The sequence below is a fragment of the Falco punctatus genome (genome assembly GCF_963210335.1).
Source record: "Falco punctatus genome assembly, chromosome: 19".
Classification (NCBI taxonomy): domain Eukaryota; kingdom Metazoa; phylum Chordata; class Aves; order Falconiformes; family Falconidae; genus Falco; species Falco punctatus.
This window is the reverse complement of record NC_137599.1, coordinates 4,129,640-4,149,820: the sequence shown is the minus strand read 5'-3', so window position 1 is coordinate 4,149,820 and position 20,181 is coordinate 4,129,640. Positions and strand designations below refer to the sequence as shown.

General features: G+C 59.9%; 2 protein-coding genes across 10 annotated transcripts in view; both read right to left on the bottom strand.

Annotated features, from left to right (window-relative positions):
* Positions 1-131: 131 nt before the first annotated feature.
* Positions 132-9,719, bottom strand: ITGA2B (integrin subunit alpha 2b). The gene is made up of 30 exons (XM_080369378.1): positions 9,352-9,719; positions 9,143-9,273; positions 8,965-9,062; positions 7,877-8,042; positions 7,755-7,804; positions 7,541-7,586; positions 7,261-7,389; positions 7,112-7,159; positions 6,667-6,710; positions 6,488-6,547; positions 6,053-6,105; positions 5,710-5,918; positions 5,381-5,563; positions 5,255-5,300; positions 5,058-5,162; positions 4,882-4,937; positions 4,648-4,799; positions 3,790-3,903; positions 3,138-3,208; positions 2,910-3,057; positions 2,325-2,417; positions 2,144-2,223; positions 1,943-2,023; positions 1,767-1,869; positions 1,534-1,686; positions 1,341-1,451; positions 1,133-1,246; positions 800-907; positions 601-723; positions 132-364 (listed from the first exon to the last, which is right to left on the bottom strand). Exons 1-30 carry the CDS (start codon positions 9,504-9,506, stop codon positions 269-271), a joined length of 3,126 nt encoding a protein of 1,041 aa, XP_080225504.1. The 5' UTR covers positions 9,507-9,719; the 3' UTR covers positions 132-268.
* A 1,671-nt stretch (positions 9,720-11,390) lies between these two features.
* Positions 11,391-20,181, bottom strand: part of GPATCH8 (G-patch domain containing 8) — a 58,735-nt gene continuing 49,944 nt past the window's right edge. For 8 of the 9 annotated variants that reach the window (XM_080369369.1, XM_080369370.1, XM_080369376.1 and 5 more), the window contains 3 exons: positions 19,593-19,642; positions 18,016-18,146; positions 11,391-17,612 (listed from right to left, as the gene is read on the bottom strand). In XM_080369369.1, the coding sequence (XP_080225495.1) occupies positions 13,763-17,612; positions 18,016-18,146; positions 19,593-19,642 (4,031 nt within the window). In that variant the 3' untranslated portion in view covers positions 11,391-13,762. The remainder of the gene's footprint in view (positions 17,613-18,015; positions 18,147-19,592; positions 19,643-20,181) is intronic. The other variant, XM_080369373.1, reaches the window with a different exon arrangement.

Genomic DNA, 20,181 nt, shown 5'->3' with positions numbered 1-20,181 from the left:
ACCACCGGCTCCGCCCCGGCCACACCCCGCCCCCGGTCCCGCCCCCCCCCCCGGCCCACAGCAGCACCCCCACACCGACCCCCCCGCGCGGCCCTGGGGGCGGCCCCTGTCACCCCCGGCAAACAGCAGGGTGCCAGGCAGAGATTTATTGGGGGGTGGGGGCGGCTGCGGGTGCTGGGCCCCTGGGCGCCCCGGGGTGCTGGGACACGGGGGCGGGATGGGGGCCATGCCGGGGGGCGGGGGCGCAGGCGGACCCCAGGGCACCCCACTAGCCCTGGGCATCCTCCGGCTCCTGCCCCTGGCCGGGCGCCAGCTCCTGCGTGTCCTCCTCGGCGGGTGGCCGCGTCCTCTTGAAGAAACCCATCTGGGAGGGGGACAGGTGACAGCCCGGCCGCGGGGGACCCCACGGCACCACCCCCGGGGGGACCCCACGGCATCAGTCCCAGGGGACCCACAGCATCCCCCCCCCCACCCCCTGTGCTGCCTCCTACCCTGTGCCCGCAGCCCCCACCCCCAGGGCTGGGTCCCTCCACTGTCACTGGGGCCCTGCCACCCTGGCGAGGTGTCACCGCTGTCCCATGTCCCCACCCACCCACTCACCTTCCACATGAGGAGGATGAGGAGGGTGAGGAGCAGGAGCCCAGCCAGGACCCCCAGCACCACCCACCACACCGGCACGGCCCCCTCGCCCCCGGGGCTGGCACGCACCACCTTGGTGACAGCCTGTGGATGGACGGGTGGGTGACACCGCTGCCACCACGGCCTGTCCCTGTGTCCTCTGTGGCCACCACGGCCCTACCGTGGTCTCCCCAGTGGGCAGGACGCGGGGCTGGACGCGGTAGGGCATGGCCGAGGTGTTGAACCAAGCCTGTGACTGGATGCGGAACTGCTTCAGGAGGTGCTCCCGCTGGGGACAGACACGGGGACACATGGGGACAGACATGGGGACACATGGGGACACACGGAGACACAGCACCAGGGATGCCGGCAGCCAACAGGGCACCCGTGACCCTGCACATTGTGTCCCCAAGGCTGCTCTCTGCAGGTCCCCGGGGACCACCGTGCAGGAGGGGACGTGGCGGGGCCACCCTAGGGACATAGTGCCACCCCTGTCCCCAAGCGGGGACAGTACCTGCTGCAGGGTGTCCATCCAGAGCAGGGCATGGACGCTCACCAGCGCCCGCTGGTCCTTGGCCAGGCTAGGCACCCAGCAGGTGATGTCCACGCACGTGGCGTTGCTACAGTCCTGCGGGACACGGCGGGTGTCACCTGGACCCCCACCCTGCCACCCCGGGGGGCACCTCCCCCACGGGCTGCAGGTCCCCAAAGCCCCCACTCACCACGGGGACGAGGTCCTCCAGCCCAGCATCCAGCGGCTCCTCCAGCTCCCTGCGCTCCCGCCGGTGGGTGCCGTTTCGGGGTGCTGCGCCCGTGGGCCGGGGGATCTCCAGCTGGAAGGGGACACGGGACACACGCCACCCTGTCACCCACCCAGCACGCAGCGGGGGGGTGCCGGCCCCCAGCAGCACCTACCTGCTCAGCATTGAGGCCCGGCGGGTCGGTGCAGTTCATGCCCCCCTCGGTGCCCAGCTCCAGCAGGTAGAGCAGGATGCGGCCATCCAGCTGGCTGGGGATGGCCAGGTGCAGGGTGACCCCGCTGACGGTGCTGGGACCCTTGTTGTGGAGCTGAGGGAGGATGGTGAGGTGACACCAGGGAGGGGACAGAGGGGACGGTCCCCCAGGCACCCATGGGTGCATCACCCTACCTGGTAGACGTGCTCCACCTTGATGCCGTGGTCCTCGAGCCGCCGGCTGCCCTCCACCCTGTGCCAGCTGGTGGGCAGCACCGTGGTGGCAGGCAGGGAGTTGCTGGCAAGAGAGGGGGGTCAGTGGCCCCCCCGTGTGTCCCCCAGCCCCCCGTGTCCCCCCCCCAGGCCCTCACCCCCGTAGCGCCATCTCTGCCTGCACCTCCACGGGCACCGTCACCGTCACCGACGAGTTGGTGGAGCTGGGGCTGTTCTTGCTGCAGGGACACGGCAGGGTGAGGGGTGGCCACCGAGTCTGGGGACACGCTGAGGCCACCAAGTGCCGGGTGCCTGGGTCCCCACGGTGGGCAGGGGACAGGGGGTTGGCGCAGTGTCACCTCCGCAGCTGGAGCTGGAAGGTGATGGTGTCACCCATGTCCTCCAGCCCCGCCACGCTCAGCTCCATGTCCACGGTGATCTAGAGGGCAGCAGGGGGGTGGGGGGGTGTCCCAGTGGGTGGGTGACACCCCCCCCATGCCACCACCGGGTGATCGGCCTGGCGGGGGGACGTCCCCTTACCCGGGCACCCGCTTTCATAGGGTTCCCCAGCTCGCACAGCACCACGTGGCTCCCGTTCTCCTTCCGGGGGTTGCAGCTCAGCTTCTCCTGCCCCTACGGTGTGGGGACATGGGGAGGTGACACCTCACAGACCCCCCTGGGCACCAACCACCCTGGGGACATGCATAGTCCAAGGGCAGGGTGTGAGCCCCCCACCCAGGCACCCATCACCACCAGGCACTCCCATGGAGGGTGTCAGCCCCCCACCCAGACACCCATCACCACCAGGCACCCCCATGGAGGGTGACGGCCACCAAGGGCAGGGTATGAGCCCCCCACCCAGACACCCATCACCACCAGGCACCCCCATGGAGGGTGACGGCCACCAAGGGCAGGGTATGAACCCCCCCACCCAAGCACCCCCTGGCACCCACCATACTAAGCACCCATAGGGAAGGTGACAGCCACCAAGGGCAGGGTGTCAGCCCCCCACCCAGGCACCCATCACCACCAAGCGTGCATAGGGAGAGTGATGGCCACCAAGGGCAGCATGTGAGTCCCCCCCACTCGGGCCCCCCCTGTCACCCATCACCAGTGGGCACCCACCGGGATGCTGCTGCGGGCCGCCTGGTAGTGGGTGCCGGGGGGCAGCTGCACCCGCAGCTCGGCCTCGAAGGCGCCTTCGCCCAGATTGCTGGCGTTGGCGCGCAGGGACAGCACAGCCTCCGCCCCGATGAGCAGGCGCCTGCTGGGCCTGCGGGGGGACAGGTGGGGACAGGGCTCAGCACCCCGGGGTGGCACGGGGCACCCACCCTTGCCCAGCCGGGTGCTCACGTGTCGGCGGCCAGGCGGAGGTCCGGGACGCAGAGGTTGTCCTCGCCGCAGTCCTCCAGTATGATGTGGGTCTGGGAGGGAGCCGGGGGACACGAGGACAGTGGGGGGATGCAGGATGGGGACAGTGGGGAGTACTGGGGGACATCCCCGGGAAGGGCTGGGGATGGCGGAGGGTACAGAGGGGACATCCTGGGGAGGTGATTGAGGACAGTGGGGGGCACAGAAGGGACATCCCAAGGGCAGGGACAGTGCAGGGGACATCCCAGGGAGGGAGGGGGACAGCAGGGGACAGCACAGAGGACTGGGTGCCAGAGAGTGGCTGGGGACAGTGTGGGGGTTGGGGTCACATCCCACGGGAGACTGGGGGCAGTGTAGGGGGACTGGTGGTACTACCTGAGGGGGGAGCAGAGACAGTGGGGGGACGCAGGGGGGACATCCCGCAGAAGCACTGGGGACAGCGGGGAGGAAGGGGCTGCGCCCCAGGGAGGGGTTGGGGACAGCGGGGACAGGCTGGGACCACGGGGCTGGAGCACCATGGTGGAAGTGGGTGCCCCGGGCTGGGCGTACCCCCACTTGCCCTGGCCCAACCGCGGGAACAAGCCCACCCTGTGGCACCGCGGCGATGTCCCCAGTTCAGCCGTGTCCCCCCTACCTGTGCCTGCACCAGCGTGTCCCCATAGAGCACCAGCCCCGGCCCCTCCGCGGGCAGCGCCAGGCTCAGGCTCAGCGCCACCGGGCTCAGCTTGTCCTTGAAGTCGGCCTCATCCTGGGGACACCCATGGGCAGAGCCCCCCAGCAGGCACCCCGCACCCACCCACCCCTGGGCCCCCACCCACCTGGGCTGGGGACACCGCTGTCCCCAACCGTGTCCCCATCCCGGCTGGAGGTGCCACTGTCCCCATCCCATCTGGGGACACCGCTGTCCCCAACCCTGTCCCCATCCCGGCTGGAGGTGTCACTGTCCCTGTCCCATCTGGGGACTCCACTGTTCCCATCCCTGTCCCCATCCCGGCTGGAGGTGCCACTGTCCCCATCCCAGGTGGAGTCACTGCTGTTCCCATCCTTGTCCCCATCCCGGCTGGAGGTGCCACTGTCCCCATCCCATCTGGGGACACCACTGTCCCCAACCGTGTCCCCATCCCGGCTGGAGGTGTCACTGTCCCCATCCCATCTGGGGACACCGCTGTCCCCAACCCTGTCCCCATCCCAGCTGGAGGTGCCACTGTCCCCATCCCATCTGGGGACACCGCTGTTCCCATCCCTGTCCCCATCCCGGCTGGAGGTGCCACTGTCCCCATCCCAGGTGGAGTCACTGCTGTTCCCATCTCTGTCCCCATCCCGGCTGGAGGTGCCACTGTCCCCATCCCAGGTGGAGTCACTGCTGTTCCCATCTCTGTCCCCATCCCGGCTGGAGGTGCCACTGTCCCCATGCCTGTCCCCCACCCTCCTTGGGCTCCGGTTGCCGCTGTCCCCCGCCCCCCCCCCCCGTGCCAGCCCACTGTCCCCATACCCGCAGGCAGGCGGTGAGGTTGTGGCACAAGGGGGGTGTCCCCGGGGTCAGCACCAGCGCCTTGTGCCAGGAGGACTGGTGGCCCTGCAGCAGCAGGACCCTCCGGGACAGCTTGGGCTTCAGTCGGTCCAGCTGCAGCTCAGCATCGAGGTCTGGCAGGGCAGAGGGGGACATGGCACTGGTGCCACCCCGGCAGTGCCCCTTGTCCCCTCCCCAGGTGACACCGGCACTCACGGATGCTCTTGGGAATGTGCTGGCCCGTCACGCTGACACACAGCACCACAGGGAAGCTGCGAGGGGGACAGCACCCAGGGGTGCTCAGGGACCTGCCACCATCCCTGGGGCAATGTCCCCAAACCGGTGGTGTCCCTCAGCGGTCCACATGACACTGTCCCCATGACATGGCTCACCAGCTGACATTGGCACTAGAGCCGGGCAGGGCATGATCCAGGACCTTGGGGTTCAGCCCATCAGGGACACTCAGCTGGGTATGGGCCACCACCACGGGCTGTCCCCTGGGACATGGGGACAGAGCTGAGGTGCCAGGAGACCCCAGGCAGGGACCCCCGGGCCATGCGCCACCAGAGCTGGGGGGATGGGCACTCACCTGTACACGGCCACCTTGGCCGCCCCGTAGGCACCCACCAGCAGATCTGCAGGGACAAGCAGGGGGTCGGTGACCGGGTGGGTGGCACCAGGACGGCGTGGCAGTGACCACGTGGCACGGCCGTACCGGGGTAGCCGTTGCCATCCAGGTCCGTGGCACCGCGCAGGGCGAAGCCGAAGGCGGCTGGGCCGGGGAAGGGGCTGTCGAGGCGCTGGGTGGGCACCGGCATCAAGCCCTCGCTCTGCCCACGGAAGATGAAGACCTGCCCGCTGCCGCTGTCACCCCCCAGCGGGGCACCCACGGCCACATCTGGGGACAGCGCGGATGTGAGCACCCACCGGGTGACCCATCCCAGCACCACCCCCCACCCGGGACCCCCTGCCTCAGTTTCCCCAGTGGTTCAGCGCTGGCAGAGCCCCCCCCTGCCCACCACCCCTGTGCCAGCCCGGTGTTACCGCCGTAGCCGTCCAGGTCCAGGTCCCCGAGGCTGGCAATGGCGGCGGCGAAGCGGCCGTAGGGGTGGGTGCCCGTCAGGGTCTGGGGGGGCTGCGCGAAGGGCTGCCGCCTCCCCCCCAGGTAGAGGTAGAGACGCCCCACCTCGCTGCGCTGGCCATCGGGGCGCCGGGCCATGTACAGGGGGGCACCCACCAGCACGTCGTCCCTCCTGCACCCAGCACGGGGGTCAGGGTCCCCAGGTTTGGGGACTGGTGGCACCCAGGGATGTGCCAGGCGGGGGGCAGCACCCTAGGGTGTCCTCATGGGGGATGGAGTGGGGGGGGGCACAGTCCTGGCTCTTACCCATCCCCATCAACGTCAGCCACGGCCACCGTGTGCCCGAAGTACGATGCCACCTGGAAAGGGCCCGTGTGGAGCAGGGGGGTGCAGGGGGGGGGGCAGGGGGGGTTGTGCAGGGGCGTCGTGGGGGGTGCTGGGTGATGAGGGGGGTGGTTAGGTGCTGGGATGCTATGGGGTGGGGGTGCAGGGGTGCTGTGTCAGCATGGGGAGGGGGTCAGAGGGGTGTTGGGGGGTGCCAGGGGGCAGTGGGCAGGGGGGCAGCAGGGAGCTGTGGGGCACTAAGGGGGGCACCGGGGGTGACAGGGCAGGGTGCTGGGGGTGCTGGGGGTGCTGGGGGTGCTGGCACACGGCACCTGGGGGCAGTGGGGGCAGGGGGGTGGCGGGGCAGGGGAGTAGGGCGTTGGGGGCATGGGGACGTGCTGGCGCAGCTGGGGGTACCTGCTCGCTGGCGATGCCCCACCGCCGGCGCAGGGTCGCCCCCGCACTGAAGATCTCCACCTGCCCAGAGCAAGGTCAGGCCCCAGCCCGGGGGGCCACACCGGGGGGGCCTGGCCATGGCGCTGTGTCCCCCCAGGCGCCCCCCCAGAGCAGGGCACCAGGCTCCCGGCACCACTCACCTCGCCCCTCGTGTTGCTCTTGTTGGGGACCCCCACCACGAACTCTGCGGGGGACAAGAGCCCTGAGTGCCCCCACCATGGCACTGGGGTGGGCACGGGGACATCCCCAGCACTTCGGTGGGCTTAGAGACCCCCGGCACTGGGGTGAGCATGGGGGCATTCCCAGCACCGGGGTGAGCACAGGGGCATCCTCGGCACTGGGGTGGGCTCAGAGACCCTCAGCACTGGGGTGGGCACGGGGGCATCCCTGGCACCGGGGTGGGCACGGGGGCATCCTCGGCACTGGGGTGGGCATGGGGACACAGAGATGGACAGGACCCCTGTGCTGGCACAACCTGTGTCCCTTGGGAGGGGAGGGCACTGCAGAGCCCAGGGGTGCCCAGGGCCCATCCCCCACCCCACCCCCACCCCGAGCAGCCCTGGCCCCTCACCCAACCAGCCTTACCTTTGGTTTTGGGGTTGTCATCGAACTCGCCCACGGCCAGAGAGTACCCTGAAGGGAGATGGGCACCGATGACCCCTGCTGCCGATGACCCCCGCTGTGCCCCGGCACGAGCCAGCGATGGGACAGGGCCCCCCACGCCTGCTGCTCACCCCGGTACCCATCCTCGTACTCCCTGTCCACCAGCTCCTCCGTGGGACGCCCCGGGCGCTCCGGCCACAGCAGGGACTTGCCGTGGAAGCGGGTGAGGATGGCATCCACCTCCACCGAGTACAGGAGCCCTGGGGACACCAGGACGGGCACCAGCACTGGCATGGCACCCGTTGGCACCCACCCGGGGCTGCTAGTGCTGCTGCGGGTGGCACCCATGGAGGTACCCCATCCTGGGTGCCCACAGCCCACCGTGCCCACCCAAAGGCAGGCAGGACTCACCCGTGAAGTAGTACCCGCCAGGGGCACCCAGCACCAGCGTGCCATCCTGTGGGAGAGCTGGCATCAGCACCCACCCTGGCAACCCCCCTTTGCATCCCCCACCCTGACACCCACACCTGGGTACCATCCTGGCCACCCCAGGCACCCTCAACAGCATCCCCACGGGCACCCCCAGGGCACCCCGGTCCCACCGCTCCCCCAAACCCCCTCTCACCGCTGTGACGGCTGCGCTGAAGCCGATCTCGCAGTAGCGCCTGTCGTAGGCTGTGGGCACAGGGCAGGGTCAGAGGGGCCAGGGGTGGGGGGCACCCGCCGCCCCCACCCACCTGCCCTCACCGTAGTAGCTCTCGCGGTAGGTGCTGGCCATGAGCTGGTCGCGGCACGGCGAGTACCAGGCGACGCGCTGCAGCCCAGGGGCACCCACGAAGCAGGTGCCCGTCGGGGTGCAGAAAGCCTCGTGCTGCCCGTCCATGGCGTTCCAGTGCTGCAGTGGGGCACAGGCCTGGGGACAGGGTGGGTGCCCACCATCCACCATCACCCACCACCACCCACCATCACCACCCACCCCCCACCATCACCCACCACCCACCACCTCCACCCCCCAAGGGTGCCCACCACCCACCACCACCCCCCAAGGGTGCCCACGCACCTGGGTGCCCACCTCCACCCCCCATCCCCCACCCCCACTCCCCACTACCTACTACCACCCTCCAAGGATGCCCATGCACCTGGGTGCCCACCACCCACCACCCCCCCCCCAAGTGTGCCCACACATCTGGGTGCCCACGACCCCCCACCGCCCCCCACCACCCCCACCACCACTCCCCACCACCACCAACACTCATCACCACCCACCACCACCACCCCAAGGGTGCCCACGCACCTGGGTGCCCACCACCCACCAGCACCCACCACCACTATCCCCCAAGTGTGCCTACACACCTGGGTGCCCACGACCCCCCACCACCCCCCCCACCACTCCCCACCACCAACAACACTCACCACCACCCACTGCTACCCCCCAAGGGTGTCCACGCACCTGGGTGCCCACCAGCACCCACCAGCACCCACCAGCACCCACCACCACCATCCCCCAAGTGTGCCCACACACCTGGGTGCCCATGACCCCCCACCGCCTCCACCACCACTCCCCACCACCACCACCACTCACCACCACCCACCGCCACCCCCAAGGGTGTCCACGCACCTGGGTGCCCACCACCACCCACCAGCACCCACCAGCACCCACCAGCACCCACCAGCACCCACCACTCACCACCCACAACCACTCACCACCCACCATCACCCACCACTCACCACCCACAACCACTCACCACCCACCATCACCCACCACCACTCACTACCCACCATCAATCACCACCACCACCACCCAAGGGTGCCCACCCACCCACTGGGTCACCCACCACCACTTTGCCATCCCAGCTGGTGACGGACGCCCCCAGCCACTGGTGTGACTTGTAGGTGTGGAGCTTCAAGGTGCTTTGGGTCTCGGTCTCGTTCCCTGGGGGAGCGGGAGAGGGGCAGCGTGCCGCGCTGGTGCCCCCCCCCACGCCCACCCATCACCCCATGGCGCCCACGCACCTGTAGTGTCGATGGGGAGGGGGTGGCAGGGGGTCTTGCCGGGGGGCCAGGAGCAGAGGAAGACGGCACCGGGCTGAGCCACGCCGGGCTGGGAGGTGTTGGCGCGGGGTGCCCCCACCAGCACGCTGGGGCTGGGGTGGGCACAGTGGGTGTCGGGAGGGGGGGGAACGGGTGTCGTGCCCAACCCCAGCCCCCCGCTGTCCCCTTACCTGCCCTCGGTCATGTGGAAATCCAGGGCAAAGCCGAAATAGCTGTCGGGGGGTCCCTGGTACGTGGTGGGGGGGTCCCGGAGGAGCCCCAGGGCAGGGGCTGAGTGTGGCCCCCCCAGGAGCAGCAGGGCCCGGAGCAGGGCAGCAGCCCCCATCGCCTCCCCGAAATGCGGCCGGCAGCCCCGGCACAGCCTGTCCTGGTCCCTGCTTATCTCTGAGGTCACAGCTGGGGACAGGGACAGGGGCACAGGAAGGGCCCCCCCGCCCGCCCCCCCCTGCCACCAGGGAGCCAAAGCAGTTTGGGGGGAGCAGGGGGGACGTGCTGCCTCTGCCCGGGGGGACGGCGGTGCCAGCCCTGGCAGAGCAGGGCAGGAGGTGGCGGTGCCACCGGGGGGCACATGGGGGGGTGGGCCAGGGCCAGGGCAGGAAGCCTGTGCCCACCACCCCCCTTCCGCCAGAGGCTGGGTCAGGTCCAGCCCCCCCCTCCCCGTGGGGTGCCTATCTCGGGGCGCAGGCAGCTGCGGGCTGGCCAGCGGAAACCCAGCGGGGGGGGGGGGTGGGGCACGGCCACGGGTGCAGGGGCCCCGTCCTCATCCCCTGGGGTCCCCTCCGCAGCCAGATGGAGCAGACATGGAGGGGGGAGCACCTGGCTCCCCGCTCTCACCCCCCCCCCCCCGTGGGCCATCGCCACCAAACTGCAGCCCCTTCCCCAGGGAGGGGCACCCCAAAGCCCTGCTGGGGAGATGGGGGGGCCGGGGAGCGCTTTGCGGGGGGGGGGGGCAAGGGGGCGGGGGGGAACACGGCCACAGCCAAGCGAACAAGGGGGCTCCTTGTCCTTGGCGCAGGAAAGGGCCCAGTCGACTCTCCAGCAGCTGCTTAATTAATTCGGCTTAATTCTTCAGCTTAATTAGTTCAAACCCGCTCCATGAGGGTGTCCCAGGCTGCCGGGGGTCCCCTTGCCGACCCCCCTTGCCCACCGGGAGCCAGGGGTGGGGAGAGGCACTGGAGCACCTCGATGCAAGCCAGCCCCCCCCCCGCACAACGGGGCAGCCACCGGTGGGAAGCAAGGCAGAGACCGGGGGGGGGGGGGGGGGGCTGGGCACCCCAGGGTGGTCCCCGCTGCGCCCAAGCAGCAGTGCAGCCCCCGAGGGGGGACGCAGCCCCCTGCCCAGGTCTGTGCCAGCCCGTTGGAGCAGTTGGAGCCTCTTGGCCCGGAGCTGGGGCTGAGCGTGGCTCAGCACTGTGGCACTGGGAAAGGGGCACGCCGGGTCTGGGGTCTGCACCCAGGGGCAGGGGTCTTCCCAGGCTGGCAGCAGTGAGCACCCAAACCCGGCTGACACCCCCCCCTCCGCCAGACTGCTTTACGGCAACTCTTATTTCTTTCTCCCATCAAATTCCTTCTTTTTCCATTCCTTGCGATACCTCCGCGCTCTCGCCCACCCACCCGAGCAGCCGCAGGGCCCCCCCAGAGCACAGCCCAGGCAGAGGCAGGTCCCATCCTGCACCCCCAACCCTGGCAACATTCAGGGCTTCGGATTTTTTGCCTTTAACCAAATCAGGACCTTCACAGTTAGAGAGGCCGGCGCTCCTCACCCCAAGCCCTCGCCCCCCCCAACATTCCTCCAGGCTGGCAAAAGGTGGAGAGGGGGCTGGAGGGGGGCTAGCGGGCCACCTCCATGGCAAGCCAGAAGCTGCTTGGCCAAATGGCTTCAGAAATGAGCGTGGTGCTGGTGCTACCTCCCAGCAGGACCAATGCTGCGGGGACACCCAAGGGCTCCTATCCAAAATAATGTCCTTTAAAAAAAAACAACAACAACAAAAAAAACCCAACCAAAAAAAAAAAAAAACACCAAACACAGAACAAAAAATGGGGAGTACATTCTCTCTGTATCTAGCTCAGCATCTTTCAAGCAAAGTATTCAAATTAAAAGTAGTTTTACTCAATGAACCAAGCATCTAATACTGTTATTTTAAGAAAAAGCCCAGGGCGACATCATGATCAGATGCAGCAGCTCCAAGTCATCTCACGCAACCATACATTTTTTTTTCCACAAATCATTGGTTTATTAGAAAGGTTTTTCTCCCCTCATTTTACAGCATATATATATATTTATATATATATATATCTTATGTGACAAAGTTAAATACAGTCTGTTTATGCCTGTTAAGTAATGATAGGTTAATTATTTTTAGCACTATTCTGGAAGTCAAAAAAAAAAAAACCCCTGACTGCAGCGTGAAGGGTGCCAGAACACGCGTATTGAATCTAGAAGCTAATGAAGCTCAGCATTGAGACATTAATACTGTATTCTGTTAATTATTTACAGAGAAATTGAGTCCCTTTTTTTTTTTTTTTTTTTACCGTTGTGTTTCAGTCCAACCTTAAAGAGTGACGAAGCTCAAGAGTTTTCGATCCTTCGAACCTCTGCCCGGGTCTCGGTGCTGCGCTTCAGGGGAGGATGGGGAGGGGGATGCCACGCAGCCGGCACGTGCTCCGCATCCCCCCTCGCTGCCTGCTCTGAAATCAGGCCCTACAAAGCCCCCCAAGGTGCCCCTGAACGGCTCTAACACGAGAAGGACCTTGAACCCCGAAATACCCGGGTCAGCAGGGACAGTGGCAACTCATCCTGGTACGACGGGAAGAGCCTGCGGATGGAGAAGCCTCCCACGCTTAGTGTTAGCTGCAGTGTCAGAACCAACGGAGAAATCCCTTACGGAACATCACGGGCAGGCACAGCCTCAACAGATCAGTCCTAAACCACCTCTGCCTGCACATGAAGTGACAAATTGTTACGGGTAAAAGGCTCTTCCTTCACCAGAAGGCTGTACTGAACCGCACAGCCAAGCTGGCACCTCCAAATCACCCTGGGGTGGGGGGTGGGGGGAGGAAAAAACAAGGCGGGGAGGGGGTATTTTAGATTCTGGGAGACCACCCAAACTCCTGACACTCCTGAGTGCCTCCAGTAGCTGCTTCCCTCCAAGCCACAGCCACCGCCTCCCAATGCCATTCATTAGCTGTTAGAGTCACCAGTGTCGTCCACGCACCTCACCTAGTCCAAGTCTCGCTTTTTTTTTCTTCTGCAAAATGCTAAATGAAGATTATTTTTTTTTTTTACATTTTATAGTACATAAAAACTTCAAAAATACATGAGCTTGATAAAATATACATGCTTAGTCATTTTGCATCTAGCTGAAACTATAAAGTTGAACCTTTACAAGTGTCTTATTTCACCTACAGCAAACATATTTACACAAAAGCCACCAGAACAAGTACCACTAAAAGAACTGGCTGTAAAAAATATTATTGCGGTATACTACAAATGTAACCTTTTTATATGAGCTACAAAAAGCAGCATCTTTGTTTACAGAGTTCAGTGCAATTCTTTACATAAAAAAAAAAATTCCTATAAATTAATAAAGAAACCATCAGTATTACAGAGGAAAGAACACGCCTTACATACCCCGGCCACTCTCCCCAGTCCTCTGTATTGCTTCAATTCCTAAAGGGATTTTTCTTCTCTCTCTCATCCAAGTGTCTCTTTCCCAACACCACAAAAGATGGAAGTCAGAATGACATTTATTGTTTTTCCCCCTGCTCCTCTCCGGAGAAGAGTGGTCAAAGCCCAGATTGAAATCACCAACCCCCAAAGCGAGAACCTCTCTCCAAGTCCAGGATATCCAGAAGGCGTCAAGGTGCAGCCCTCGCGCAGGAGAATGCTAATGCAGGATGGAGAAGGGTCAGAGCTCCAGGCGCACGTGCAGCTCCTCTCTTCAGCTTTAAAATAAGATCTTACTTCCACCTTTGCTGCTCACACCGAGGGATCGCCCCCCCCCCCCCCCCCCCCAAAAGGATGCAGCCAAGAAACCTCCTGTAACGCCTGACAACTGGTACCGGCCCAGCCAAAGCAAGAGCGGCGCTGCCCTCCACCGGTCTCCTCGCCAGGACCCACAGCTGTCAGTTACTGAATGTTTTATCGCTGATTACAAGCTGGATTCAATCATGCTATTTTGATTAGATGACCTGATTAAAAAAAAAATTTGAGAGCCCTATGAGTCTGTACGAAATCTCATTTATCATCTACAAGGCGGCAGAAGGAAGATGACCAAGTGTAAGAATCCAGGGAAAAAAGCCTCGCCGAGTATCTTGCTGGTCTACACGTGAAATGATTCTTCTAGGCTAGAGCGTGGCGGCGTGCACGGAGGTGTCGGGGACGCGAGAGTCCCTGGTAGCAGATATACACAACGCGTACAAACCGACCTGTCGCCTGCTGCTACCCAGCCCTCGAGCCTTTGCCTTCTTTGGCTGCTAAAGAAGTGAAAGGAAATTCTCACCTGCCAACTGGATCAACTTCAAGCCCCTTCCCAAAACGCAAAAAATTCTCCTTCCTCCAAGGTTACTTCATTTTGTCCTTCATGTGCCGTGACTGGGTGGATGCTGCAAGTCCTGTCCTGAGAAAATGGGGTGCAGCAAAGGGTGAAGATGTAACGCCGTAGCAGCCGCAGCAGCAGCAGGTCTCGGGGCGAGAAGGGTTGGGTAAAGAGCATGAGGAACTGGATGAAAAGTAAAGGGGCCCGGATGGATAGCTGATGCTGGAATGATGTGGATGGGGTGGCTGGCTAGAAACGTGGCAGGGTGCCCTGGAATAATTGAGTGGGTCAAATGGGATAAAGAAATGGGTGTCAGGTGGGGCTGGGGGATATGATGAACCTGAGCGAGAGGCTGGGGATGGGGGTGAGGGTGAATCCCGATGGCGGCAGCGGCGGCGGCTGCGTGGTGCTGCAGGATGGCGTGCTGCACAGTGGTGATGGAGGTTGCGGATGCCGCTGCTGGCTGCTGAATGTGGATGGGCTGCAGGGCAGGCGCTGCCGGCGCCAGGGCTGCCGAGGCAGGAAAGGCCTTGACCTGCTTTGCCAGAAGCTGCTGCTGAATGTGCTGCTGCGCAGCTTGCTGCAGCTTACTGTACTTCTCCATTTCTTCGGGTGTAAAAGTGATGGGCTGGCTCTCGAGCGGTGCTAGAGAGGAATCTTCTCCTCCTTCCCGATCCCCTTCGATGCTGGGCTCCCCGCTCTGAGGCACATAGCCAGAAAAGTGCTCGACATCTGGAACTAAGGGCATCATACTGGTTTCCACTGGGACCGGCTGGTTGCCCCCTTCCATACGTTCTAGCCCATCGCCATCACTTGGATCCGAGAGGAAGTTGTGCGACATGACCAGATCTCCAGAGCCAAAGCACTCGGGGAGTGTCGGTGCTTCGAGAGGCATGGACGGCATTTCCACGGCAGGTTCCTCGCGTTTCTGCTCATCCAAAGGTTTATCCTGAATCACCATCACCACTTCTTCCAGGAGAGACTGGTTGCCCAGCTGAGCTTCCTCCATGCCTTGGGAAGCATCCTCAGAATCCGACAGCTCTTGCTCCTCACCCCTCTCCAAGCCAGACTCTTCATATCTTTTGGTGTTCGGTTTTCGAATCGTTGGCAGTTTCCCAATTAAGGGGAGAACCGGTTTGTTGCCCAAGGAAGGAGGAAGTTTCGGGCCAAAGTAGCCCTGGGGAGGATCTTTGAGCTTTATGCCCACCTTGTTTGCCCCCGACAGCATCTCATCAGCAACGCAGGGCTTCTTCTCAACCTTCCTGGATTGAATCTTTTCCAGGAGTAGTTTTGCAGTGACAGAGTTTCTCTCTTCCGGACTACAGTCACCTTCCGAGGCCCTCCCCGTGCCAGAGCCGCTGCTGTTTTGGGAGAGCGAGCCAGATCCTTTCAGGTCCTCTCCTTTGCCATCTTCTTTCTTCAGCAACGATCCTTCGCTTCGGCCTGTCCGGAAATAGTGAGGAGATTGTGAGCGATAGATTTTGGACCTGATGAAGTCTCTTCTCCCAGACCTCCTCTCTTCGGGGCTCTCGTGGCCTCGTGAGCCCTTTCTTGAGAGAGACCTCTGCGAGTGGCTCCTCGTGCTGCGGCTGCGATCCCTGCTATAGCTGCGGCTCCGTTTCCAGCTGCGACCTGTCACGCTTCGGCTTCTCCTTTTGCTTCGACTGCGGCTGCAGCTGCTGCTGCGTGTTCTGCCCCGGCTCCTTGTTCTTGACCTGCCTCGAGGGTGGGTTCGGCTCCTGCTTCGACTCCTTGACCTGCTCCTACTCGAGCTGTAGTCATCTTCAGAAGAAGAATACTTGCGCCGCTTCGATCTGTGATTTGAGCTGTTGTAGTCAGAGTCATCCTCAGAGTCCTGGGACCGCTTGGAATGGCACCTCGACTGGTCACTGTAATCGCTGTAGCTATCATCCGAGTAACTTCTCCGACGGCTGTACCGGCTGTGGTCCGTGGAAGCGTCAGAGCTGCTCGAATACGACCTGTGAGAGGAGTGCCTCCGCCCCGACCTGGAGCGGCTCCTGGAGTGCTCGCTGCCGGAGTCATAGTCATCGCTGTACTGCGACGGGGATTTCTGCTGGCAGTGCTTCCCGTGGGAGCCCTCGTCGCTGTCGTAGTCCCCGCTGCTCTGCCGGCTCCTGCGGCCGGCCCTGCCCAGGGAAGGAGCCAAACACCGTCTCCTCGAAGCAGATAACTGCTGCAGGTCAGTCTTGTGTTTTTTGCTGCCATGCTCTTGGCAGGAGTTACCACCATCCTCTTTCTTACCACTGCTTCCCTCTTCAGCAGACAGAGACTTCCTCTGGGACTCCTGAGAGCACCGCTTTTTCTTCTGGAAATGGCTACAGTCTTCAGACAGCTCAGTTTTTAGCACCCGTTCCGACTCAGCAGAAAGAGATGATTTGCCTTTTCTGTGCCTGCGTCTTTTCCGTTTCTTGGGTTTCTCTTCCCCCAGGTCAGTTTTCCGGCCCTTCTCATCGGCTTCCTCCTTGTGTTTGCGTTTGTGTTTGCTGGACTTTTTGTGCTTCTTTTTCTTTTTGTGTTTGTGGGATCTTCCAGACTTATTCTTACCAATTATGCTTTTACTACTGTCCTCTCCCTCCCCCTTACTAGCGCTTGCCAAACCGCACTCTTGCTTGTTCTGGGAGCCACAGGTGGACAGAGATTTGTTTTCCATTTTTAGAGCAGAACTGTTACCTATACTTTCTGCCTCCTTGGGTTTGCTTATCTCACCGGATTCTGTGCTCTGACTGTTTTCTTTACAAAGACTCCCTGTATCCTTCGATTTCTCTGCCCCTTTACCTTTACCATCTTTGTTGCGAGAGAGCTTGAAATCAAAATACAGGGGGTTACAACTGTATGAAACAGACGGTTCTGCTTTGGTAAATATGAGAAGCTCTGAAGGCCACTGGAGAGTTGTGCTCTCATCTTTACTCAGAACAGGGAAAAAAGGTCCTGTCGGATGCTTTGGTCCTTCAGAGGCATCTTTACAGCCTGAGACAGGCTGAGCAACTTCTTTAGTAGTGTCTGGCTCAGGGACGTTGCTCTCTGTAAGATGCGTGCTCTCCTGCACACTTGCATTTTCTAGGACTTCTTTTAGCTCTGTTTTGCCCTGCTGAGCTGCAGTTTCAGTAGTACTCTGCTCCTTCTGCTGCCCCGTGCTCTCAGCAGCCTTCTCTGTGTGCTTGCTGGGTTTGGGTTTTGGAGAACTACCCTTTTTAACTTCATGCGTGTTTTTTTTGTTCACGTTTTCAGCTTCCATTTGTTCCGTAGACTTCATGAAAAGCAGGAATTGAAAATTAGGCTTTACTTTACAGTGGGCTGGGGGAATATAGTGGTAGTATTCTGGTTCAGCTGCCATTGGTCCATCTTCTCGCCTCATCTTTTTTAGTTTAGATAATGTAGTGGCTAGAGACCCGCTGTCTTTGTCATGTTGGTCATCCTCCTCTGTCTTGCCATCCGAATTATTTGTGCTTTCGCCCTCGCCAGACTTCTGCAGGCTCCCCGCATCCGAGGACCCTCTCTCATCAGCTTTTGCTCCATCTGCAGAGCTTGATTCTTCCACGTGGTCCTTGAAAACAGAAGCTATGGTCTCCAGCTTTACCGGAGTCTTCTTAGCAAATGAAAACGACACTCCTATCTTCTGCAGCGGAGTTCCCAAAGTGTTCTTAATGCCGAAGCCGATCGCTTGCGCTGTCTGGACGGGCATTTGGCTTGGCATAACAGCGCCACCGACTTGTCCAGTGTTTAGGAAACCTCTGTCCATTGTCATCTCTGTAGCTTGGCCAGAAGTCGTCTGGATGAAAGAGCTGCTGTTGGCTGCAGAATCGTCATCGTCTCCGCCTTCCTCATCCACAGCCACAGTGGTGGTTCTGAACATGGGTCCACTTCCAGGAGCACTGTATGGACAAGTTAAAATAGAGGAAACAGCTGACTGCCATCTGCATACCTCTGCAGCTTCATGCCTCATCTAAACCAGTCTTTCACACATTTCAAGTGCTCTTGCATCCAGAAAGAAGCATTAAAACAGCATTATACAGCGGCTTGGGATTTTTAATATTAGATAACCAATGAAAATGCATTGCTGGATAAAGCAATTTGGGGATGCTCTGGACCACTGGTTCAGTGAATTCACTCCTACCAAAACGACAGCATGAGGTCGAACTTAAGCACGGCACTTAACCCTTGAAACTTAACACAAGATTACAGGAGCAAGAAAGCCAGTGCAGCAAAGGGCTGCAGTCCCACGCAGGGCTCCATCACACACGCTCCAACGGTGCTTGGGGGATCCCCTGTACTCACCATTCAGGCTGCCTCCTCTGTTCTGCCAGTTCATGTAGACGTCGGAGGGCTTTCTCCTGCTTCCTTTCATCTTTACGTGATCTTGAAGAGACATTGCGAGCAAATTCCCTTTGCTTGAGATCTTTCAACCTCTGAGGCAAAAGAAAGCAGGAAAATGGATTAGATAAAAGTGGTTTGCGGTTAAGTGTCTGAAAAAGTCTCTCTGCTGTAGCACTGGAAAGTACGCTGTAAAGCCCCTCCCCAGTAACGTTTCTTGAGCTAGGATAGAGCAACAGCATCTTAGCTCAACAAACCAAATGGAGCACATTGCCATCCTCCCAGTAGCTAAACGAAAAGACAACTGTTGATCACTTTTGGCTATGACTTCAAGTCTGTGTATATGCATTTCCAATCAACATTGCTGGTTTTCTTTAGCATGTACAATAAAGCTGATTTCAAAGCAACAAGCAAATTCTGGAAGGAAAGTGGGGGGGGAAGACTGTTTATTTTGCTGCTCTTGCAGGGTGCAAATGTACTTGACAAACAGTGCATGACAGAAGTCTTAATAGCATGGGCCAAAGAACAGAAAGGGATTAGCTGGTGCAAGAGAGTTACCCAGGTATTATCTTACAAAAGCAATGTACAAATTACATTGGAGAAGGTGCCAAAAATCCCACACAAATGATTCCAGTAAGCAAATAAATAATACAACATACACCACAAACAGTTACTCGCTTTTCCTGACAGTAGTTCTGAGACGGTCTCTCAAGAAACAAAATGCTCTAAAATGCAGCGGGGTCTTTTGGGGCTGAATACTTCAAAGGGCAGAAACACTAAGTTCCCCCGAATTCTTATCATATGAGGAAGTAAACCCAAACCCAAGGAATTTCAAACATGGTAACATCGCTGAGGAAATCTAGATATCCAAATTCTAATAATAGAAATCAAACATCCAAAACGTCGGAGAATTTTTGAAAGTCCTTGTCCCAAAGCGCTAGGAAAAGAGGCTGCCGTTTTTCCTTTGAATACATGTGAAAATTCACAAGGCATGTTTTTTAGTGTGCTGTCAAGTTTAAGTAACAGAAAGCAGCAAAGAAAGACCACTACCATCCCAAGGGTTTAATTTTTCTTTTTTTGGTGCACAATTTGAAACCCTTTCAAAAGGCCCACTTCCAGAAAGCATCGTGGACCCAGCTTTTGAAAGTTTAATGTTTTTCAGGCATTTGATGAAGGGCCTGAAAGACTAACAGTACTCAAAGCAGCAATCAGTTCAGAAAAATTCTCATAGAAGACGTACAAATTATCGGTGAATTCTAAATATACCTTCTAGCTGGCTGACTCTGCCTCTTTAATGGAGCAGAGTCAGACTGGTACACACAGCAAAGCAGTGGATCTGAAAACTAACCCAAAGCTCAAATTAGAGGAATTAAGTTGGCCCAATGTAAAGAGAACATTGCTTTGTGAAAAGGGAAGATTTGACAAGACAGAGGATTCTCTTACCTAATCGTATTTACTAAATGTGGTTGAGCGTTACCAAATCGGAAGGGAGGACACACAAAAGAAAATACAGCTATAGACACTAGTAGAAAGAAACTCACTCTTGTGATCTGGGCTCCAAAATTAGAAGGGTTTGCTTTCAATACATCAGCTGAAAACGTCACATCACAAAGAAAAAAAGAAAGTAAAAATATAACAAGAGTGGAAGGGGGGGGGGGGGGGGGGAGAAAGAAAAAGCAAACATTACTACACAGGCTCTTGGTGTGTCTGTGAGCTACTCTACGGGGAAGGAACTGAGCCAGCAAAGCTACGGGACCGAGCTTAGGAATTCTGGAGCAGAAGGGAGGGATGCACATACACATACACGCACAGACACAGCAATGATCCCACCTGGAAGAACAGAGCTACTTTCACCAGGACAAGTAAAGGGCTCAAGGGTTTTGTGGTGTATGTTAAACGGTCAATACTGAATTTTTTTCCAAGAGGGAGGGGGGAAAAAAAAAAAAATGGACTAAGCAATGCTATCAGCTTTTTCATGCTGATTTAAAAAGCGTATCTAAAATGCTCCAGGAAGTCACCAACAGCTGACAAAACTATTTAACTGGGGTTTGATGCCAAGTCTCTAGATCACTCATCCATTTGGAAAAAAATACGACCCAGCTATTTACACCAGAAGTGAACTGTGACCTT